Raw genomic sequence first — 20,248 nt, 5'->3', positions numbered from 1 at the left:
GGCCTGTGCAGGTAGAGGGCACCAACCAGACCACAGGGATATAGGCTGCTGGGCATCTGAGCCTCTGTTTTGCCCACTACATAGTGTAGTAACCTCTATGTTTGTCTCCTGGGCAACGTAAAATCAGGAGGTCATAGGGACCCACTAGACTGCACATTATGCTGGGAGGAATCAGTGGCACAGGGCAGTTTAGTCACTCTGGATGGACCCCTTTCTGTCTCCTAGGATCAGGGTCTTAGTGACAGAGTTGATGTCTAAAGGCCTGGACCACAGAGTATGGGGGGGCACCTCCCTTCTGCTGCCTTGGAAACTTGCTGTTTGTGAGACCTGCTAATTGGAGACACTGCACCCGTGGGTCCCCGGGGCCCAACCTGTGATAAGAAAAGCTAGGTTCACTAGCTCCCCTCCCCTGCCACTCCCTGTCATTGTGATGCTTGTTTGTGGGGCTGTTTCTCCAGGCAGGGTCAGGCATCGTGTAAGACACTGAATATCTCTCCCTGTCCTGTGAAGCCAGCTTGATTCACCTCTGACCTCCTCTACCTCTAGGACTGGACCCATGACCTATGGTCTCTGTGCTTTCCTGTCCTGGGACACCTCACCCAGGGTGATCAGAGCTCGCCAACACTCAGCTATGGGCCCCAGAGTAGGTGAGACAACACCTCCGTGCAGAAGGGATGCCCTGGGCTCTTGGGTGGCTCTGGATGGTGGGTCTGCAGGCCCATCATACTGCTGTGGACCTGGGGATGTTCTATGCTCTGGTCACCCCATCCTCATAAACCCAAACTTAGGGAACTGCCACAAACAAAGAAAGGGAACAGGGTAGGGTCCCTTGTATGTAGGGCCAGCTAGTATGATACAAAAGGGCTTTGAGAGCATAGCTCTGCCAACACAAACCTTGGGGTTCTAGCAGAGACAAGTCGGGGACAAGGCTGTGACCATAAAGGGTCACTGCAGGCTCAGGCAGTAGAACATGGATAGAGCCCTCTTTGGCAGTCCCAGCACAGACTAGGCCAGGCTCAAGGCAGGGCAAGGAGGGGAATAGTCTATAAAGGATACCAGGGCACGGCCAACTTCCATCCTCTGTAGGCCTGTTGCTGCTGGAGAAGATATTTTGCTAAGGGGTCTGCTCTGGACTGGATAAAGATCCCTTAGACACAAACTCCCTCTTCCTAATTTGGGAGATTCTTCTTTACCCTGCTACAGATGCAAGGGACTAGAAGGTGGGACTAATCCTCTGTCTCTGTGTATTGAGGTCTCAGGGTTTAGACTAGGTAACATTTGTGTGCGCCATCAGACACACATGCTACTTACAGGCTCAGGCTATGCCCACAGGAACTGGCGTGGCCCTCCAGACCTCCTCCAGGTCCTCCAATTCTAGAAGGAGGCTATGACAGGGTTTAAGGGAGCCCCTGCTCACACACTCACTATCACTCTGTTGCAGGTGCCCTGGCAAGCCCGGGCCTCACCCTCCTCCTGTCCTTTACTGCCCACTGCTCTGGTCCTCAGACTGAGGGCTTCCCAAAAGGAGAACTGAATGCCAATGGAGCCTACTCATGGGTCAGGTGAGCATACTCAAAGCCCTGCAAATTGATTGTTTCCTGTGATTGATTTGTAACAGCACATGAAGAAGAAAGGAGTCTTGAGGGTCTCTATTGGAAGTCCCAGAGGAGGGACTGTGTCCAGGATCTGCACGTGAGAGCCAGGCAGGGCCACTGTTTCCTAGCTCTGACCTAGGGGACCTGGCCTGACTTCAGGGTCACGTGCTGGTCTTGCCTCTAGCGTCCAGTATCGGTTACATGCCAACAAGTTTCCAGCCATCATCAAGGGTATGGGGCAGGCGCATGAGTAGCTTTGACCATCAGAGACATGTGATCTTGGTCAAGGTCCCCCCAAAGTTTCCCTTTGGAGCTCTAAGCCACCACCCTTCACTGCTGGTGCCAGGCCTACAGGCTTTGAGGCCATTGCTACTCCCCAGGTCACTTTAGCTCAATTATTTCCTTCTGTCCAAGGGTCTTGGGCCTGAGCTTAGCTATTCCCTCATTTCCTGGGGGTAATGGCCACCAATGGACCAATCAGTTAATGAGGTAATTGGTCAGGCAGGACCAGGGTTGGTATAACTTGAGACCACCCCACCATGTGTATGTTGTTATACCCTGAGAAAGGGTAAGGGGATGGCCTCACCTGTGGTCACCCAGCAGCTGCTCCCATGCCCTTCAGCAGCAGGTAGGAATGGTCTAGGCCTGAGCTGGAAGTTGAGTAATTAAAGGACCGATGTTCAAGCCCCACACAGCTGAGAGCCTGTCCCTAAGCTGAATGCTCTGGGAAGGAAGAGAAGGAGGAAGACAGGAAGGGAATCTTACATGTGATAGGTACTTCCAGCCTCTTCCTCAGTGGTGGAGATAGCTGAGTAATCTTAGTTACCCTTATAGTAGCCCAAGAGTTCCTTGTCTTCCTCATTGGGGCTTCCCCTCTGGACCCCTCATGGCCAACTCCTTCTACCCAGGGACAACACCTCCCTTCTGGAAGACTTTTGGTGCCAGCCAGCCAGCCAGCTGCCCCGGGAACAACTCTCAGCTTTGATCAAAAGCCTGGCTTCTCAGCGGGTCTCACTCAAAGCCTGGCAGGTAAGTGCCACTGGGGCAGAAGGAGAGTGCGGGGCCTGGAGGAGAAGCCAGGCTCCTGGACAGTCTGAAGGTGGAGAGACAGTTTTGCACACAACTTCCCTGAAACAGAGGGCTGTCTCTAAATTATTCTGTCAACTTCAAAACTATTGTAGCTCTTTGGTAGCCCCACTGTGACAAAAAATCTGCACTTCAGAAGGGGCTCATCCCCTGTGGTGTGATCTGCTTGAGTGCCTACATTGGTTGGTTCCAGGATGCTTCTGCCTATTTTTCTGAAGATGTTTCTGTCTTGTGTCCATGGAAAGGTCCACTGTCTCTGGTGGCCCCTCCCTAGCCTCACCTGGGGCATGGCACCTCCTTGGAGTGGTTCTCAGCCTCAGGGATCATGAGGAAGAGTCTTGAAGGTCACTGGCTTCTTCCCGCACTGGGACTGCAGGAGTCTGGACCTCATGAGACCATAAGCACTCTTGGCTCCATAGCTGACCAGGCATCATTGCCTAAATTAACAGAAGGGAAGAGCTGGACACTGGCATATGCCTATAATCTTAACACTTGAGAGGCTGTAGCAGAAGGATTGAGTTAAAGGTTAGAATGAACTATATATAGAAAGATCCTTTAAAAAGAAAAAGAAAGCCGGGCGTGGTGGCACATGCCTTTAGTCCCAGCACTTGGGAGGCAGAGGCAGACAGATCTCTGAGCTTGAGGCCAGCCTGGTCTACATAGTTCCAGGCCAGCTGAGGCTACAGGAAGACCCTGTCTCAAAAAGACCAAAAAAATTAAAATTAAAATTAAAAAAAGAAAAAATAAAATTCTTAATGTGGGTGCACCTAACCTTAAAGCATCAAGATAAACATGATACAAAGTGATTGAATAGTAGGAAAAATGGGTAAATCCACTGTTATAGCCAAGACACCCACACTATCTATTAGGGCAAGTCAAATTCTGTAGCAGGAATAGAGAACACAGTAGAGAACATAGTTCAGTCAGGTGTGTAAAGCTGATATGCAGACGACCTCATCCTATAGCAGCAGAACACAAGAACACAGGCTTCTTACCAAGACAGACATATCCCAGGCTATAAGACATACCTTACCAAATCTTACAATGTAGAAATCATCCAATATCTTCTCTCAGAGCACAAAGAACTTGAAATAGAAATCAATAGCAGAAAGATAGATGGAAAATTCCTAAATATTTGGAGATTAAACAACACACTTAAAAATGTTTTATTTATTATTTTTATTTTACGTGTGTGAGTGTATTGCCTGCATGTGTGTAAGTGCACCCATGTCTGTGGAGGTTGGAAGAGGCACTAGATTCCCCTGGAACTGGAGTTGCAGATGGTTGTTAACTGCCATGTGGGTGCTGGGAATTGAACCTGGGTCCTCTTCAAGAGCAGCCAGTGCTCTTAAACCACTGAACCATCTCTCCAGCCCAAGCAACACACTTTTATATAATACCTGGGCCAAAGAAGTCTCAAAGTTTTTTTGATTTTTGTTTGTTTGCTTGTTTTTATTTTTTGTTGTTTGTTTGGAGACAGGGTTTCATGACGCCTAGGTTAGTTTTGAACTTGCTCTGTAGCCAAGGATGATCTTGAACTCTTGATCCTGCTTCCACCTCCCAAGTGCTGGGATTGCAGGTGTGCACCACCATCCTTGGCATCAAGGTGGGTTTTGGGGTTTTTTTGGGGGGGGTCTTTTGAGACAGGGTTTCCCTGTAGCCCCAGCTGTCCTGGAACTCACTATGTAGACCAGGCTGGCCTTGAACTCTCAGAGATCTGCCTGCCTCCCTAGTGCTGGGATCAAAGGCATGTGCCACCATGCCTAGCTCCAATTACTTCTTAAAGTGTGCCTTCAGCTGAGGGGGGAGGGGCTTAGCAGTGTCCCACCAGGGCCAGTTCATGCTAGACAGAGAGTGACCAGCTGCCCCTCCTGCCCAGCTCAGCTGCCTGGCCAACCTCGCCACTCGGCTAGGCCTCCAGGATGACTTCAAGCTCCACCCACCCAACCTCCTGCTCTTCTACAAGTGAGTGCCAGGGACCAGGGCCTCCTCATCACTCAGGTGCCTGCCAGCTGTAGCTGGGCCACCTCCCCTGGTCTTGGTCACCCTGGAGATCCTGGGAAGCCAGGTGAGAGGCCCTGCCCCAATTCCCTGACATCCTTCCACCTGTCTGTAGTCTAAACCATGTGACAGAAGCCAACTGCTGGGAATTTACCCATCGTGCTGCCTGGGGGAACATAGAACTGCTGGCCAACCTGCCCAACCAGAGGGTTGCCCTGCAACACACAGCCTTGTCCTGTCTGGTAGGCATCTCCAGTGGGGACAGGATGGGTAGTGGGACTTGGCCTCCTGCTCAGCACTGACCTACTTTCCTTGCAGGGAGGACCCCACTTACAGCTCAGTGCTTCAGACCTGGGACTTCTTGGGGTCTTGATTTGTGACATGGATGCATCCCAAATTGTGACTGCAGACCCCCATGTACTAAAGAACCTGTTGCACTGCCCACAGCTGACTAACACACAGAGAGCTGCCCTCAACACCTTGCTGGCCAGTGGGAGGACACAATTCGGGTAGGTGGGGTTCCAGAGATCAGGGTGAAGGGGACCAGGGAGGGAGGCTAGAAGGCCTCCCTTCCTTGAGACAAGATAGGAGGCAGGAGGTTTGACGTTTTGGCCCAGGAGATCAGTGATATATGCAGTCTTGGCTATCCTCTGACTTCTGATCCTACCCTCAGCCCCACTCTGACCTTGCAGGCTGGTACAAGGTAGGCACAGGGTTAAAGGTGCTGCCCACCAACTGGGGCCCATATCCCATATCAGAACAGGTTTCCAAAACTGTGTGTGGTGGAGGCAGGGTCTGAGAGCCTATGGGTATTCTTTTTTTTTTTTTTTTTTGGTTTTTTTGAGTTGGGGTCTCCCTGTAGCCCAGCTGTCCTGGAACTCACTATGTAGACCAGGCTGGCCTTGAACTCACGAAGATCTGCCTGCCTCTGCCTCCTGAGTGCTGGGATAAAAGGCATGTGCCACCACACCCGGCTTGGTATTCTTTTTTTAAAAAATAAATTTTATTTATTCTTATTTTATGTGTATGAGTATATTTATTGCCTGCATATATGTAAGCTTCACCTGTGTTGTGCAATGCCTGTGAGGTCAGAAGAGGGTGTTGGATTTCCCTGGAACTTGAGTTATAGATGGTTGTTAGCCACCATGTGCGTACTGGGAACTGAACTCGGGTCCTCTGCAAGAACAGCCAGTGCTCCTAACTGCTGCGCCTATAGGTATTCTTGCATCCTGCTTTGTTGGTGGGGTGGCATACTGGACTCTAACACAGAACCCCTTCTCATGTACCAGGCCTCCTGGCTCCTGGAACTTGGAGGGGTTGAAGTCCCTGGGACCTCTGGCTACCTATATCTACCCGCACCTGTGGGAGAAGGTGGAAGAGGTAGGAGGGTGCCTGGGGTGAAGCTTGCTTGGGTATCACCAGTCTGTTCAAGCCCATGAGTGCCGTACAACCACTCTTGAGCCTTGAATGGAGGCCCTGGGTGCTCCTGTCACAGGCTGACCCTCCCTATGACATGGAATAGACACAGTTGCCTTGCTAGGCTGTAGGCCTAGACTTCTTCCGCAGTATGGTGGTTGCCTACCGGGCAGGCCGGCTCAGCCAGCGTGATGCCAGGCGCTTCATCACCAGCTTCCTGGAATCCAAGGCCAATTCAGTGTCTTCTAGGCCCAAGCGGCGCACAGGTATGTGTGGCCACTATGGACAAGGGATATCATGCCTCCCTGAGTCTGGACTCCCCATCCTGGCCAGGGTTAAAAATGCATCCCCAGCCAGGCGTGGTGGTACATGCATTTAATCCCAGCACTCAGGAGGTAGAGGCAGGCAGACCTCTGTGAATTCAAGGCCAGCCTGGTCTACAGAATGAGTTCCAGGCCAGTTGGGGCTACAGGGAGACCCTGTCTCAAAAATACCTTAAAAAAAAATGCATCTCCAAACCAGCAATAGTCATCAGCTCAGGCCCTCGCCAGCTAGCCTACTCATCAGCATACCCTGCAGGGAGATCCTGCATCCATGGCAACATCACAGCAGCTACACTGCAAGATGACCTCTTCCTGGTACACTATGACTGCACCCAGCTGGAGTCCTGCCTGGGCACACATGTGCTCAGAGCCAACCTGGACCCCCTGATGCAGCACCCACTCCCTGCTGAGTGCCAGCGTGTCGTCAAAGCCAAGCTTTCTCAGGTATGTGGATGGGCTGTATCAGGTAGAAGCTAAAGGGTTTAGCCACAGCTTACACCACTAACCTGCCTCAGATCTACCCACATGGCATCCCTGAGGACCAGCTGCACCTCATCACTTCACTGGTCTACCTGTACTCCTTGACTGAGATAGGCCAGTGGAACATCACATCCAGAGATACAGTGGTGGCTCTGCTCGCTTCAGATGTAGCTCTGGAGAACCAGACAGAGGTGAGGGCAGAAGGGGGAAGGTAATGATGGGGTTGAAGGTAGCTGATTTGACTTCCCCAACCTCACTGACCCTGTCCCTGTCCCCAGGCAGTCCTACAGACGTTCTTGGACCACAATGGCAAGGTCACTGGCACCCTACTAGTGGCAATTGGGGGCTCCCGTCTCTGCTGGATGAGCCTCCAGCAGATTCAAATCATCCGGCCCTCAGAATTCCGGTGAGCCTCCCAGCCAACCATCTTCCCAGAGAGGGGCATAGGGGAAACTAAGGCTTTGGAGGAGAAGATGGAGGGGGAAGAGGTGGTCCAGGCCAGGCAAGGCCATCCTATTGGTAACCATAAAAAATGTCACAAACTGGGCTAGGGAGATGACTCAGTCAGTAAAATGTTTGCTGCACATACTTGGGGACCTGAGTTCAGATCCCTAGTACCCCATGTAAAAAGCTGGGCACAGCAACCCATACCATAATACCAGCACTGGGGAGGCAGAGACAAGAGGAAACCTGGGACCACCTGGCCACCCAGTCTAGCTGAAATGATGAGCTCCAGGCCAAGACAACTGAAGCCAACCTCAGTCACACACACACACACGCACGCACGCACGCACGCACGCACGCACGCACGCACGCACGCACGAAGGCCATGAGATGGCTCAGTAGGTAAAGGTGCTTGCCACCAACTCTAACAACCTGAGTTCAGTCTCTGAAACCCACATAGTGGAAGGTGAGAACCAACTCCTACACACTGTCCTCTGACCTCCAAACACCCACACATATGTGCATACACACAAATAAATAATATAAAATATGATAAAATGTAAAAAAAGAAAAGAAAATACCACAAACTGAGTGATTTAAAATGAGAATTTTTTTCTAGAATTCCTGAAGGCCAGAAGTGCAAAGTCAAGGTGTCATCAGGGCCAGGCCTCTCCGAGCCTCACAGGACGGTCTTTCTTGTCTCACCTGTGCATGTGTCCAAACTTTGGTCATAACAATACCAGGAATTAGGCTTAGGGCTAAGCTAATCCAGTGTCATCTTTTACTCTATTTTTACCTGCCAGCCAACATTTTCCTTTTCCCAGATAAAGCCACTTTCTGAGATGACAGGTACATACATATTTTGGGGTTACACTTTCATCCAGTACAGAGGGAAAGAGGAAACCTGAGATTCAGGCTGTGCCTACTTGCCTGGGTCAAGGGGCTTCTGGCATAGTCATCAGCCTTATCCCGTTCCCAGGCTGGCCGGGGCTCCAGACATTTCTTCCTGCCCTCAGAGTCGGAAGAATGTGCTCTATATCAAAGCTCGTGAGGCCTTCAGGAACAACAGTACTACTGAACCAAACAAATACTACTACTACATACGTCCCTACCTGGGTGAGCTCCCCGTGTGTCAGTGCCCCTCCCCCCAAGCCCTCTGCTTCTTCCCCTCCACCTCTTACCACTGCTCTCCCCAGGTGGTGCCTCCTTGGAAGAGCTTCAGTACTTGGCCCAGGCCAATATCTCCATGGATATTGACACATTCACCAATCTCAATCCTCTTGTGTTGAAGGTGGGTCCAGGGGCTATTTCTATTTTGTTTGTAGAGACTCACTCTGTAGCGGCTATCTGGAATTCACAGTCCTCCTGCCTCAGTGTCTTGAGTGCTGGGATTACTGGCATATACCACAGTGCCTGGCTCAGAGGCTGCCTCTGTGGGAGGCAGGCAGGGCAGGGCTGGCCAAGCTGGAAATCTTAGGTTTCAGCTCTATATACCCCAAAGTCGGAAGACTACAGCTGGCACAGACCCATATGACTTCTTCAGGCTGGCTCTGTGCCTCACATTCCCCACTCTGCAGTCCTGGGAGCAGCACTGCCCTCATCAGATCTTACCCTGGGGAGGGCAGCCTCATGGAACCTTCTACCTCCCACATATACCTCTGAATTCCTTTGCAGAACTTGAGTGTGGACGAGGTGAAAGCTCTGCTGGGCCAGAATGTAGGGGACTTGCAGAAGGCCCGCAGCAACCCAAATGTCATCCCCTGGCTGTGCACACTCGACAGGTCAGATTTGTGTGAGCTGGGCCTAGACACCAACCTCAGCAGCCCTACTCCAGCCTGTGTGACCAGGGGGCCCCCCAATACCACTCATCCACTTTCTCACCCACTTCACAACTTGGATCTTCCAGGGAATGATGCTGCTGCTCCTGCCTCAGGTATGGTCCACAGCCCTTGCTCCCCATTCTCAGGAGACCCCCTAGCTGTTCATGCCTTTCATTTGCCTCCAGGGGTGCATCAAATTAGGGCCACCCTGGTGGCCCAGGGCTGAAATCACAGCTACTCACGAGGCTAAGGCAGGAAGATTGCAAGTTCAAGACTTGCTCTGGGCTATAGAGCAAGTTTAAGGCTAGCCTGGGCAACTTAAAGATAACCTGCCTCAAAAACTAAAATATAAAAAACTGGGGGCTGCAGGAGCTGGGAATGTAGCTCAGTGGTGAGCACTTGCCTAGCCAAGTGTAAGGGCCTACGTTCAATTCCGGCATCACAAAAACAAAACAAACCGCAAAAGGGACTTGGCAGAGCCCAGATGAGCAGCCATGGATGGAGAAATCCTTAGTGACCCTCTCAGCTATCACCAGCACAGAGGGAAAGTCTCCTAGAAGGGGCTCTGAGGGCATCTCCCTGTAAGGGATGATGAGTCCTTTCTTTTTTCCACCTTCAGGTAGCCCTCCAGTCCACCTGGGCTATCTGCCACTTGCTGTGGCTCTGCCCTCCAGCCTCCTGTGGCTGCTACTACATCAGGCACCTTCTGGATCAACAGGCACTACTCCCAGGGCACCAGGGCCCTGGCTACTGCAAATGGCACTGCCCCAGAGTTGTCAGGCCCATGGACATCAGATACAGGAGAGACGGACCTGCTAAGTGGAGCATGATGCCTACTCAGGCTAAAGTGCAGGTGTCAGGCCTGAGGGACCTACTGTGCCTCCCACCCCACCATCCTAGGAAGCTGGGCCTGCTACATACCTCAGCTCCCAGGACCTGGGCCCATAAGAGCTGGGACCTGCCCAGTCACAAGGGCAGGTCAGCAGGGGAAGAAAAGACCCAGGTCCTCTGGCCTATTCCAGTACAGGTGGAACTTGGTGGTGCATCAATGTCATTGCCCTCAGTGGTGGATCTGAATAAAGTGCAAGGCTATTGAGCAGCCTGTGTCCCTGCAATGGGGGCAGAGTCCTCTTGGCAGGGTCTAAGCTATGGCAACTCCCACACCCCTTAGCTGGGGTGTTAGGAATAGGATTTCTACCACCTTGGAGACAACCACAATCACATCAGGAAGGACTTGAATAGCCACCATCTGCCTGGGAGTCCACCTTTCATCCCTCTTTCCAATACAGTGGGAGGACTGAACTCAGATAGCTTTATTTATGGGATCACAGGAAACCACAAGGTCACATTCTCTCGCCTGGTCTTAGGACTACTACAGAACATGTCTCAAGGGGCATCATTTATTGTGCTCACGTGCCCTCAAGTTTGGACAGTGACCCCATGACCCAGAACGGAGTTCCACAGTAGGATTAGAACCAGGACCCTCAGGATTGGAGGTCTCAGCTCAGCATCAAGGCCAGGAGCAGAGCTGGGATCCATGCAAGTATAATGCAAGGTCCAAGAAGTGGGGCTCCACTGGATATAGCCTCTGCAGGGAGAGGGGCAACTCAGACCCCTGGACTCCATCCCCCAACACTGCTCCCAGGCAGCCCAGCTCACCTCGGACACTGAAGTCCAGGACCAGATAGCCATTGGGGATGCCACCACGGAGTCCTAGCCCCAGCCTGTCCAGATCTTCCTGATGCTGGTGGAAGATCCAGTCCCTCACAGGGCTCTTATCCTCCGCAGCCTTCAGGCCTACAATATGTGGCCCCAGAAGTTTCTGTACTTCAGCCACAGTCAGTCCCTGCCAGAGCATGGGGCAGGTTCCCAGAAGGTTGGAGGGTCCACTTAGGGCATACCTCAGCCCACAGTACCTCAACCCAGTAAGCTACCCCTCAGAAGCTACTTATGTAGACCCCACTTACGTAAGTCCACCCCCAAGTCCTTCTCCTCTGGAGGCCTGGTCAGTTTCTACAGAGCCTCTCTCAGTCCCCTCCCTCATGAGTTCTGGCCCCCACCTACCACCAGGACCTCCACTGGCAACTTCTTGAAAGTGGCTAAATCCATGCTCACATTCTGCTGGCTGAGGGCCCGTAGGTCTTCTGTGGTGGCCCCACCTGCAGAGAGTGAGGCCCCAGTTTGAGACCTCACAATACAACCTAGTCCTACCCTTTGATTATAGGACACACAGCTTCCTTAAAGATTCTTTTCTTCCTAAGGAATACCTAGGCGCTGCTCTGCTCAGCAACCGTCTGGATTGCTAGGGTCAGGAGGAGTGACAGAGCCAGATTCACCAATGTCAGAACCCACATACCCACAGCAGGAAGCCCTGGGGGTACACAGGACCTAGCATATGACTTTGGGGCCTGTAGTGCCCCTGCTGACCCACCCGTTATGTGTGACTTGACTCACCCAGGAAGGCCTGTATCTTCCCAAAGTATTCTGACCCACTCATGTTCTGGAAAGCCAAGTGGGCCTTGGGGTAGAGGACTTCCAGGTGCTTCTGGCTGCATTTGTCGAGGTCGTGGGGCCCAACCAGCCTAGAGACAGTATGGGGGTATGGAAGTGATCGGGGAGCTCAGTATATTCATCCAGCCCCTCAAAGCACTCCAGAAACTCACCACATGACCCTGGGAGGTATGGAACCCAGCTCCTGGGGACTGAGGTCACATAGGTAGGTGGAACGGATGTCAGTCAGGGCTTTCAGTATGTTCTCATCCAGCTGGCCACCTCCCAGGAGATATCGGGTAATCAGGGCAGTCACCTGTGGGTGGGGGCAGGTAGAGGCAGGGAGAGGTGTATCTTCTCTCCCCACCCAGACTACTTGAATTCCCTGGGGCAAGTGTTACCTGAGCATATATCTTTTGTCCTTTGCTGGCTTTGAGCAGAGTTTTCACAGTCTCTGGTGAGGTCACATTCCACTGGTTGATGTCCTCTGGGCTGATATAGCGGAAAAAGTAGCCCAACTGCTGGATCAAGGTCTCGGGGTAACCTTGTGGGTAGGTCTGAAAAGGAAGTGACCATGATGGCCAGAGCCCCCTTCCTGGACCATTGGGGAAGTAGCCGTGGGCACAGTGGGGAGATGGGAACCCATCATGAACTACCTTGTCTAGTTTGTGTTTGAAGATGTTGAGCTGCTCATATGTGAAGGGAATCTCATTCACAATATCCATCTGGGAGGCCAGCATGGAACCATTTACACAGGCCTCTAGCTCCCAATTTTGATAGAAGATGAGGTTTTCATCCACCTTGTGCGGCTCCCGCCCTGGAGGGCAGGCTTTCTCTACAGGGAAGAGCAGTGTGCTCCCCTCAGCCTCTCCCTCCTCCCATACCTACCATGACACCTTGGGCCTCAGTTTACCCACTGGCAAAATGGTGAAATTCTATTCCCCCTGTGAGATTATGACTGACCAAGCTGAGGAGCCAGAAAAGGCCATAGGTGGAAGCAGGTGAAACTTTACAATGCTAGTCTCCTCATCCCCAGGGTCCTAGTTTAACCTGACACCTGATGGGCATAGCTCTGGGCTCACTCTCTGCATCCCGCCGGAACCTTGGGAGCACAGCAGTCAACTCAGGTCCAAGCCAGGAGGGATACCAGGAGGTGTGTTGCAGCCATGCGGCTATGACACCCTGAGGACAGAGCATAGGTTGAGCCTCAAGGCCCAGCAGCTTTCAAGTCAGGCTGGGGGAGCAGGGTCTCACCTTGGGGATGCTATGAACGATGGGCTCATCCAACACAGTCAGGAGGCCCTGCAGAGCATCCAGGGTGGATACTGACCACCTTGATGGTAGGCTGTCCAGACACAAGGGCCCAGTTCAGTGACCTTGAATGTGGCCCCAGACAAGAGAGCAGGAAATGGAGATGGGTCAAACACTGCCTCTGCTAAGTGGTTAAGAGTGCAGCCTCCAGCCGGGTGCGGTGGTGCATGCCTTTAATCCCATCACTTGGGAGATAAAGGCAGGCAGATTTCTGTGAGTTCAAGGCCAGGCTGGTCTACATAGTGAGTTCCAGGACAGCTGGGGCTACAGGGAGACCCTGTCTCAAAAAGATTTAAAAAAAAAAAAAGTGCAGCCTCCTAGGGAACAAGCCCTAATAGGGTACAGCAGGGGATAGCTAACTAGAATACCAAGTGTGGCAACCATGGATGTCCTTACACACGGCTGCCCCCACTCACCCATAGGGGGGTGTTCCATCCCGAAGAGCCTCCCTGGCTGCTGCTTCCTGGTCCTGATCCAAGGGTCCCTGGCAGCCTGCCAGATAGGGGAGGAGGGCTTCCGAAGATTCAGCCACGAATTGCCCAGGCAGGTCACAGACCAGGCCTCCCAGAGCCTGCACATCCTCCTCACTCACTCGAAACCCATGTATGCCCTGTATATACACAGTTAGCCTTAGCATCTTAGGATAACCACCAAGCCCCTTTCCCCTTTGTATCTAAAGAGAAGATGCTACCATTCCATACCTGGCAGGCCAGAGCTGCAGGCAGCAGCCTCTGGCGCTCTAGAGCTCTCCGTGGGAGCACATCCACGTTGGCCTTGGAGATGTAGGAGAAGAAATGGATACAGTCCTGGGGTCCTGGGAACATGGCTGGGCTATGGAGAGGGGGTGTGCTGACCACTGTATACATTCCACTGAGGGCCACCCTGCCAAAGCCACCCCAGCCCTGCACTTGTGATCCAGGGCTAGGCAAGGTGAGACCAAGCCCCCAGCTCCAGGCTTACTTGAAGAAGAGCAGCAGGTCCAGTGGGAGGGCATCCAGGTCCTCAGGAGTGAGGTGCTTAGGAAGGCGATGTGCCAGACAGCGCAGCTACCAGGAGACCAGGACATCCAGTTCAGAATGTTCTGGGCCACAGACCTCCAGAATGGCCTCAGGTCTACCTACCCCACACTCCATACCCTGGCCCCATCTCTGCTCAATCTGTGGCATGAATGTCCTGCCGCCTCAAGAGCCATCTCGAGAACAGGGACAGGTCTGCCTTGATCTTGGGTCCACATAGGCTGGGCAGGGTTTAGCCAACCAAGCTGGCTGCCCTCCCCCCCTCCTGAGTCATGCAACCATTGACTATGTTCTGAGGTTGACCAGCCTTAAAGACTGGCCCAAGGTTTCCAGGAGAGAGACAGCGAGGTCATTTCCAGCTTGAGGAAGGGCAGCAGGTCCAGAGGGAAAGCATTCAGACTCCCAGAGAACTGAACCCCAGTGGAGACAAACACCTAGTGGTCAGTTTAGGTAGCTGGAGGAACTCTGAGGGGAGCCACCAGTCAGGGAGATATCCTGGATAGGGATTGAGGTGGGCAGCGGTATCATGTTTGGCCCCAGAAATTAGTCATCAACTTCCCAGCTGTGGGTGTCCCTCCCTCACCTCACCCAGGGACTGCAGTGAGGGACTGACCTGATCTACCCGGAGCGTGATGTTCTTCTGCCTCACAGTCATGGCCAACACCCAGACACGCTCCATGTTCAGGCCAGCCACCTCCTCACATGTGAGGCTAAGAAAGAGGCTTGGAGGGAGGCTGGGGGCAGGGCTAGGAGTCTGTACCTAGGACTGCTCCTCCAGAAGTGCTTTTCCACCCCAGGGACTCCTCCCTTCAGGACCCTGGGGTTCTAGTGGCCTTCCCTGGGATAAGTGACAGCCTGGAGGACAAGGGTTCGATATCCCCTGGAGTGCAGTCCCACCCTTAGCCCTGAGTTAGGTGGGGAGGGAGGTGGGTAGAGAAATCAGACGGGACACTGAGAGCATTAGAATATGAAAGTTCAGGAACCTGGGTGACTGTCACCTGGTCATCCAGCCCACAAGGGCTCCTGAACCCCCAGAGGGTGCTGAACCCACCTGGCAAAGTCATGGGTACCAGCCAGTACAGCATGGAGAAGTGCAGCCTCCTAGGGAACAAGGCCTGGCTGACACTTCCCCAGGCCCAACAGCTTGGGCTCAGCGGTTTCAAGGCCCAGGTACTACCTGAGTCCCACTGATTCTGGAGCCTCTGACTTACACTCAAGGGCCTCACTGCTTCCCCACCCAGCTCCTTCCAGAGCCCAGTTGTAGCCTAGGATCTGCTACGTTTTAGGCCCAGTAACACTTTGGTCAATAGCTGTCATTGAAAACTGGCACTCACAGCTGACATGTATCCATGATTTGAGGTAAAGAAAATATGGCCTCCAGCCCCAACCCAGGTAAGGCTGAACCTCCACCCATGACAGAAAATCCTCCTGTTTCCCCTAGAGGACCTTACCTGTCCTGTCTCCGTAGTCTGGGCACTCAGAGGTGACATCCACCCTGTGGGGCAGAAAGCATAAGGCTAGAGGTGAGGCTGGAGGCAAAACTGGTCCTTTCCCTGGCCCCAGCCCTCTGCATACCCCACTAGGTATGGAAAGAGAGAGTTAAGACCTTTGTACCCTATGATACTATAGCCTATGCTCCCCAGGCTCAGGGGTCTGCCCCACATAGGAAGCTGGAACCTCCCACATCTTTCTAGGGGTGGTCAGACACCCTTTCCAGGCCTCCCACTGCTCTCAACCCCTGACCCGTCCCCTACCTGGGACCCAGGCCATCTAGCTATAGCTGGAGGAGAAACCATAGGGCAGGTAGAATTCTTCCAAGGTCCCAGCCTGTGAAGGTCCTGGGCTGCCCTCATCTCTCTCTGGTGACTAGCCCACCCCATACTCACCAAGACTAAGGAGGAGCATCAGAAGGCTTCCACCATGGGTGGGACTTCCACAGGACCCCAGCAAGGGTAGAGCTATTGACAAGGCCATGGTCTGTGGAGGACAGTATCTCTAAGGTTCCCACCTGTCTCAGCCCTCATTCATACCATACCACTATCCTTGGGCAGTGAGGGGGCCTTTGGGCCCGGGAAAGCACCTGCTAAACTTCCATGGGCACCTGCTATCGTGTCTTCCAGGCTGGCTCTCCACACTGACCCCTTGCCAGGCCCGCCTCTAAGGAAAACCAGACCTCTTATAGGGAGGGGCACTGGGTCTGAGTCAGCTAGGCAGGCACCCTGGCTGTGAGACCTAGCTGAAGCTGTTCCCACAGGGCAGAGCAGAACTGAGAGCTTAGTGAAAGGAAGCAGGCTGCCTCCCACTCAGGTTGGCCTTGGTTTCCCCATTTGTACCAGGGGGACTGAGTGGCTCGGGCCAGGGTTGTATTGAGCCCCCCTCTCTTTTTCTGGGGCATGGGGCTGAAGGATTTATGCAAACACCAGGCAGACAATGTGGTAGGGGAGGCAATGCCTCTCCCTGTCAGTCCGCTGGGGTGACCTGACTTTTCAGAGCCCTTTTCAGGTGTGGACATTGTTGGGGCAGGAAGTGGGTGGGAACTATTGGAAATCCACTTGTGCCCTTGGGGTGAGGTTCAGGAGCCCTGGAGGTAGGGTGGGTAGAGCTGCATCCTGTAGAATAGTCTTCCCAAGCAGGAGTGGGACCACATCCCTGCTGACCTAGGCCCAAGCCTCTGGCCCCCCACTGCTAAGAATAAGGGTTTCTCATGCTCCCATTCTTGAGCTGCTCATGCCCACTGGGCAGAGCTGCCTGGTCAATCCAGCAGCAGGGAAAGTCTAAGGAGCCTCAGGTCCCTCCTAAGGCAGGACCAAGGGTTTAGAGCTCCCAAAGTCTGTGGGAAAGTCAGGCCAGAAGATGAGGGGGCAGGGAGGTGAACCCAGGCAAGAAATGTACCCTGATATATCCCTTCAACCCAGAAGACTGTCCAGCCTACAGCCCAACCCTGTGTGACCCAGAACCTACCCAGAATTCCTAGTGGGGGATCCTTGACAGCCTAGTCTGTACAAATAGCTATGGGTGTTGGACTCTATGTCTTTTGCAGTCTACCCTAAGAGGGGCAGGTGGGGGCCACTGTGGTCCAGCAGCTATATTGAGTTCAAGTTCCAGCATGGACTGCATCCATTCAGACCAGGCAAAGACGTATCGATGTGAAACAAAACAACATCCACAGTGGGTTTTGTGGGTTCTAGGGATAGAGGAAACACAGAAGAGTCATCCGATGCTTCCCATCCCTCATCCTCTATGGTCAGCATCCAGTCAATCACCCATTGCTCATTTATCACCTGCATACTAGCTAAGCCTCAATTGTATGCCAGGCCCTGCTTAGGGGTGGGGCATGACTAGAACCTGTTCTGGAGTCTAAGATGGGGCCTGGTCATGGAGAGAGCTGCCCCTGGCCCTGCCCTGTTGCCAGGGCGACCTTGCCCCTTATTCAAAGGTAGGTCTGAGCTGATCACAAGTTCCTCAGAGTAGAGTATGAGGTAGAAGTAGCTGAGTCTACAACAGGGCAGTGGCCACTTTCCTTCCATGCTATCCAGAAAGTCAAGAGCTCCCAGCTGGGTAAGTGAGGGGTTACAGGACAAAAGTCCAGCCTGCCTGGTCCTTCCACATCAGTCCCCTACACAGCCTCTCTCCAGCGCAGCCAAGGTCCTGAGGTGATAAGAAATGAAGTCAGACCACATTCCTTGCAAAGGTCAGGCTTGGGTGAGGGTGGGTGGGATAGAAAACTAGGGCTAGGTCTTCAACACAGGGCCATCTAGTTCTGCCTTAATCACAGAGATGCTCTGAGGCCAGCATATCAGGGTCAGGGGACAGAAATAACTCCTGTTATTTCTGGTAGAGAAGGGGAGTCCTTGCTGCTTCTCTTTGTGCAGCAGGGAGTGGGGAGAGGATGCCATAGTGGGCAGGGAGTGACTGGAACCTCCCCTTGATAGGTCCCAGAACCAGTTCTGATCCAGGGCAGATTGGGACAGAAGTGCTAGGAGGCACTGCTGGAGATGAGCACTCACCCCACCCACAATGCACTTGGGGTAAGTGTGACTTGACTTCTGAGTTAGCACACACTCCCACCTCACTGTGACCATGCCATCATGAGCCCTTTGAGGGTGTTCACATTGGGGTTAACCCCAGGAAATATGGTTCCCAGGAAAGTCACTGACATCATGTTGTGAAAGCCCCCAGCTGAACTGGGGTTCCCATCCCAGATGGCCAGCATCAGGCTACTCTAATGAGAAATGGGAAGACTGTGACCAGGAGTCATTCACTGGAAACCTATTCATTCATAGAGGCATCCTTCTGTCCCTCTAGTGACCTGGGTGTAGTTTGAGCTGTCTGACTCAGTCTGGAGCTCCTTGAGGGCCCCTCCCTAAGAAAAGCATGGCTGGGGGCAGCCCTGGTTCTTGCCAGGAATATGCAGTCAATATAGCACCATTGTAGGCACAAGGTTTTTACTCAGGTCCCAGAGGGAAGGGGAAATGGGGACAGTGGAACTCTGTCCAGGTTTCCAAAGGCTGGAGCAAAGTAAGGGAGAGTGTAATGTGCGTGGGGCAGCAGGGTGTGGGTCAGTCTACATTCTTGGCAAATGCCAATGGTCTGTGTACAGTCAGGTCAGAGAAAGTAGCAGGCCAGGTTGGGGATGCCTGGGTCCTTATCCTGCCTATGGCTCAGGTTGCCTGAGTGTAGATACTTAATAACCACCACAGCCTCCAGGTCCCTAGGGTCCCCAATGGCTGGCCCTACCCATGGTGACATTGATGAGCTAGCCTCCTTTGCTTCAGTTTCCTCATCTGGGAAGTAGGTGTGGACAGACCATGCAGCCTTTCACTGTCAGGGAACAAATGAGTCTTGGCCCAGGCAGCTGGGAGTGCAGCTTCTCATGCCCTGGGAATGTGTGGGTGGGGACCCTGTGCAGAGCCACAAATGGGCCTCTGGCCAGGCCCAAACCACCCGGGGAAAGAGAACTGCACTTGGCTTTCACCATGCTAGACTTGGTTGGAAGAATCAGATTCAGGCTTCCTTCTTACTGTCATTTCCTAGAGGGCCACACTGATGAAGCACATGCCAGGGCCACATGGCAAGACAGAGTATGGCCTCCCAACAATATACTCCACCCATCCCTGGCCATCAGAGTGCTGGCCACACAGTCAGGCCATAGCCCCTTTCAGATATGTTCCCAAATCAGGCCATGCTGTGGACATCACAGTGGCCATGGAGTGGGCAGACAAGGGACTTCAGGACACAGACCAAAACTGCTCCAGGGTCACTGGGTTCCAGGATGCGGAGATGACTGGACTGAACCAGCCTCAACTTGGCGGGCATCTAGAGGTAGAGTCATCATCTGTGCATAGTGTCCTTCTTGGCTTTCAGTCTCCACTTGGTGGAATAAGCTTGACGCCAAGCCCTTACTTCTCCTCCAGCCCTTCTAATAATCAGTGACTGCTAATTCCCAGCATGGAATCTGTCCCTGCTTCAATGTATTAACAAGGGATAAGAGTGTGACTCAGTGGTACAGCACACTTAGCATTTATGAGGCCCTGGCTTTCCCAGTACACACAAAAAACCAAAAACCTACCTAAGCTTCTGTTTGCAGAACTAAGTTTACACAACTCCCATCTGTGACTTTTCCCTTGAGTGGATTTCTACTTAACGCAGTTGAACCCAGCCCTAATCAACCGAGAATTCAACAAGGCTGCCAAGAAGAGGAATCGACTTACAAAATCAACAGAAGAGTAACAACTGAAAAATGCTGAAAATGTGTAATAAGACAGGAAACAAATGCCCACACTTTCATTGATAAAATGTGAAATATAATAATAATGGAACAGAACAATGATACATATGAAAATGTCATAGTGAGACTCACTATCTTGTATCCTAACTAAAAAGTTAATAAAATAATAATTGAATTATGAATCTGGTAACATAGATCACTTGAGAGACGAATGGAACTATTTGGAGGAAAAGCTCAATTGAGGTCAAAATAGGGTTTTTTTATTGTTTTGTTTTGATTTTTTTAAACTACATTTGTGGGCTGGAGAGATGGCTCAGTGGCTGAGAGCACTGACTGCTCTTTCAGAGGACCTGGGTTAGATTCCCAGCACTCACATGGCGGCTATAAACCGTCCTTAACTCCAGTTCCAGGGGAATCCGAAGCCCTCTTCTGACCTCCATGGCATTGCACGACACGGATGCAATCACATACATGCAAGCAATACATTCATACATATGAAATAAAAATAATAAATAAAATATGAAAAAAAACCAAAATC

General features: G+C 52.4%; 2 protein-coding genes across 2 annotated transcripts; one reads left to right on the top strand and one right to left on the bottom strand.

Annotated features, from left to right (window-relative positions):
* Positions 1-556: 556 nt before the first annotated feature.
* Positions 557-9,984, top strand: LOC103752454 (mesothelin-like protein). The gene is made up of 15 exons (XM_008856258.1): positions 557-647; positions 1,442-1,562; positions 2,504-2,624; positions 4,561-4,646; positions 4,798-4,924; positions 5,001-5,191; positions 5,972-6,062; positions 6,223-6,364; positions 6,678-6,865; positions 6,937-7,092; positions 7,180-7,307; positions 8,325-8,461; positions 8,542-8,636; positions 9,020-9,278; positions 9,785-9,984. The coding sequence occupies exons 1-15, from the start codon at positions 557-559 to the stop codon at positions 9,982-9,984; spliced, it is 2,133 nt and encodes a 710-aa protein (XP_008854480.1).
* A 529-nt stretch (positions 9,985-10,513) lies between these two features.
* On the bottom strand, positions 10,514-16,103 carry Msln (mesothelin). The gene is made up of 17 exons (XM_029557749.1): positions 16,063-16,103; positions 15,869-15,959; positions 15,434-15,477; positions 15,034-15,083; positions 14,596-14,692; positions 13,927-14,012; positions 13,668-13,797; positions 13,383-13,576; positions 12,910-13,000; positions 12,738-12,837; positions 12,312-12,490; positions 12,057-12,212; positions 11,829-11,971; positions 11,620-11,747; positions 11,230-11,324; positions 10,825-11,011; positions 10,514-10,753 (listed from the first exon to the last, which is right to left on the bottom strand). Exons 2-17 carry the CDS (start codon positions 15,954-15,956, stop codon positions 10,665-10,667), a joined length of 1,857 nt encoding a protein of 618 aa, XP_029413609.1. The 5' UTR covers positions 15,957-15,959; positions 16,063-16,103; the 3' UTR covers positions 10,514-10,664.
* Between the last annotated feature and the right edge of the window lie 4,145 nt (positions 16,104-20,248).

The sequence above is a fragment of the Nannospalax galili genome, unplaced genomic scaffold, assembly GCF_000622305.1.
Source record: "Nannospalax galili isolate Female #2095 unplaced genomic scaffold, S.galili_v1.0 scaffold668, whole genome shotgun sequence".
Classification (NCBI taxonomy): Eukaryota; Metazoa; Chordata; class Mammalia; order Rodentia; family Spalacidae; genus Nannospalax; species Nannospalax galili.
This window is presented reverse-complemented; position numbering and strand designations above follow the sequence as displayed.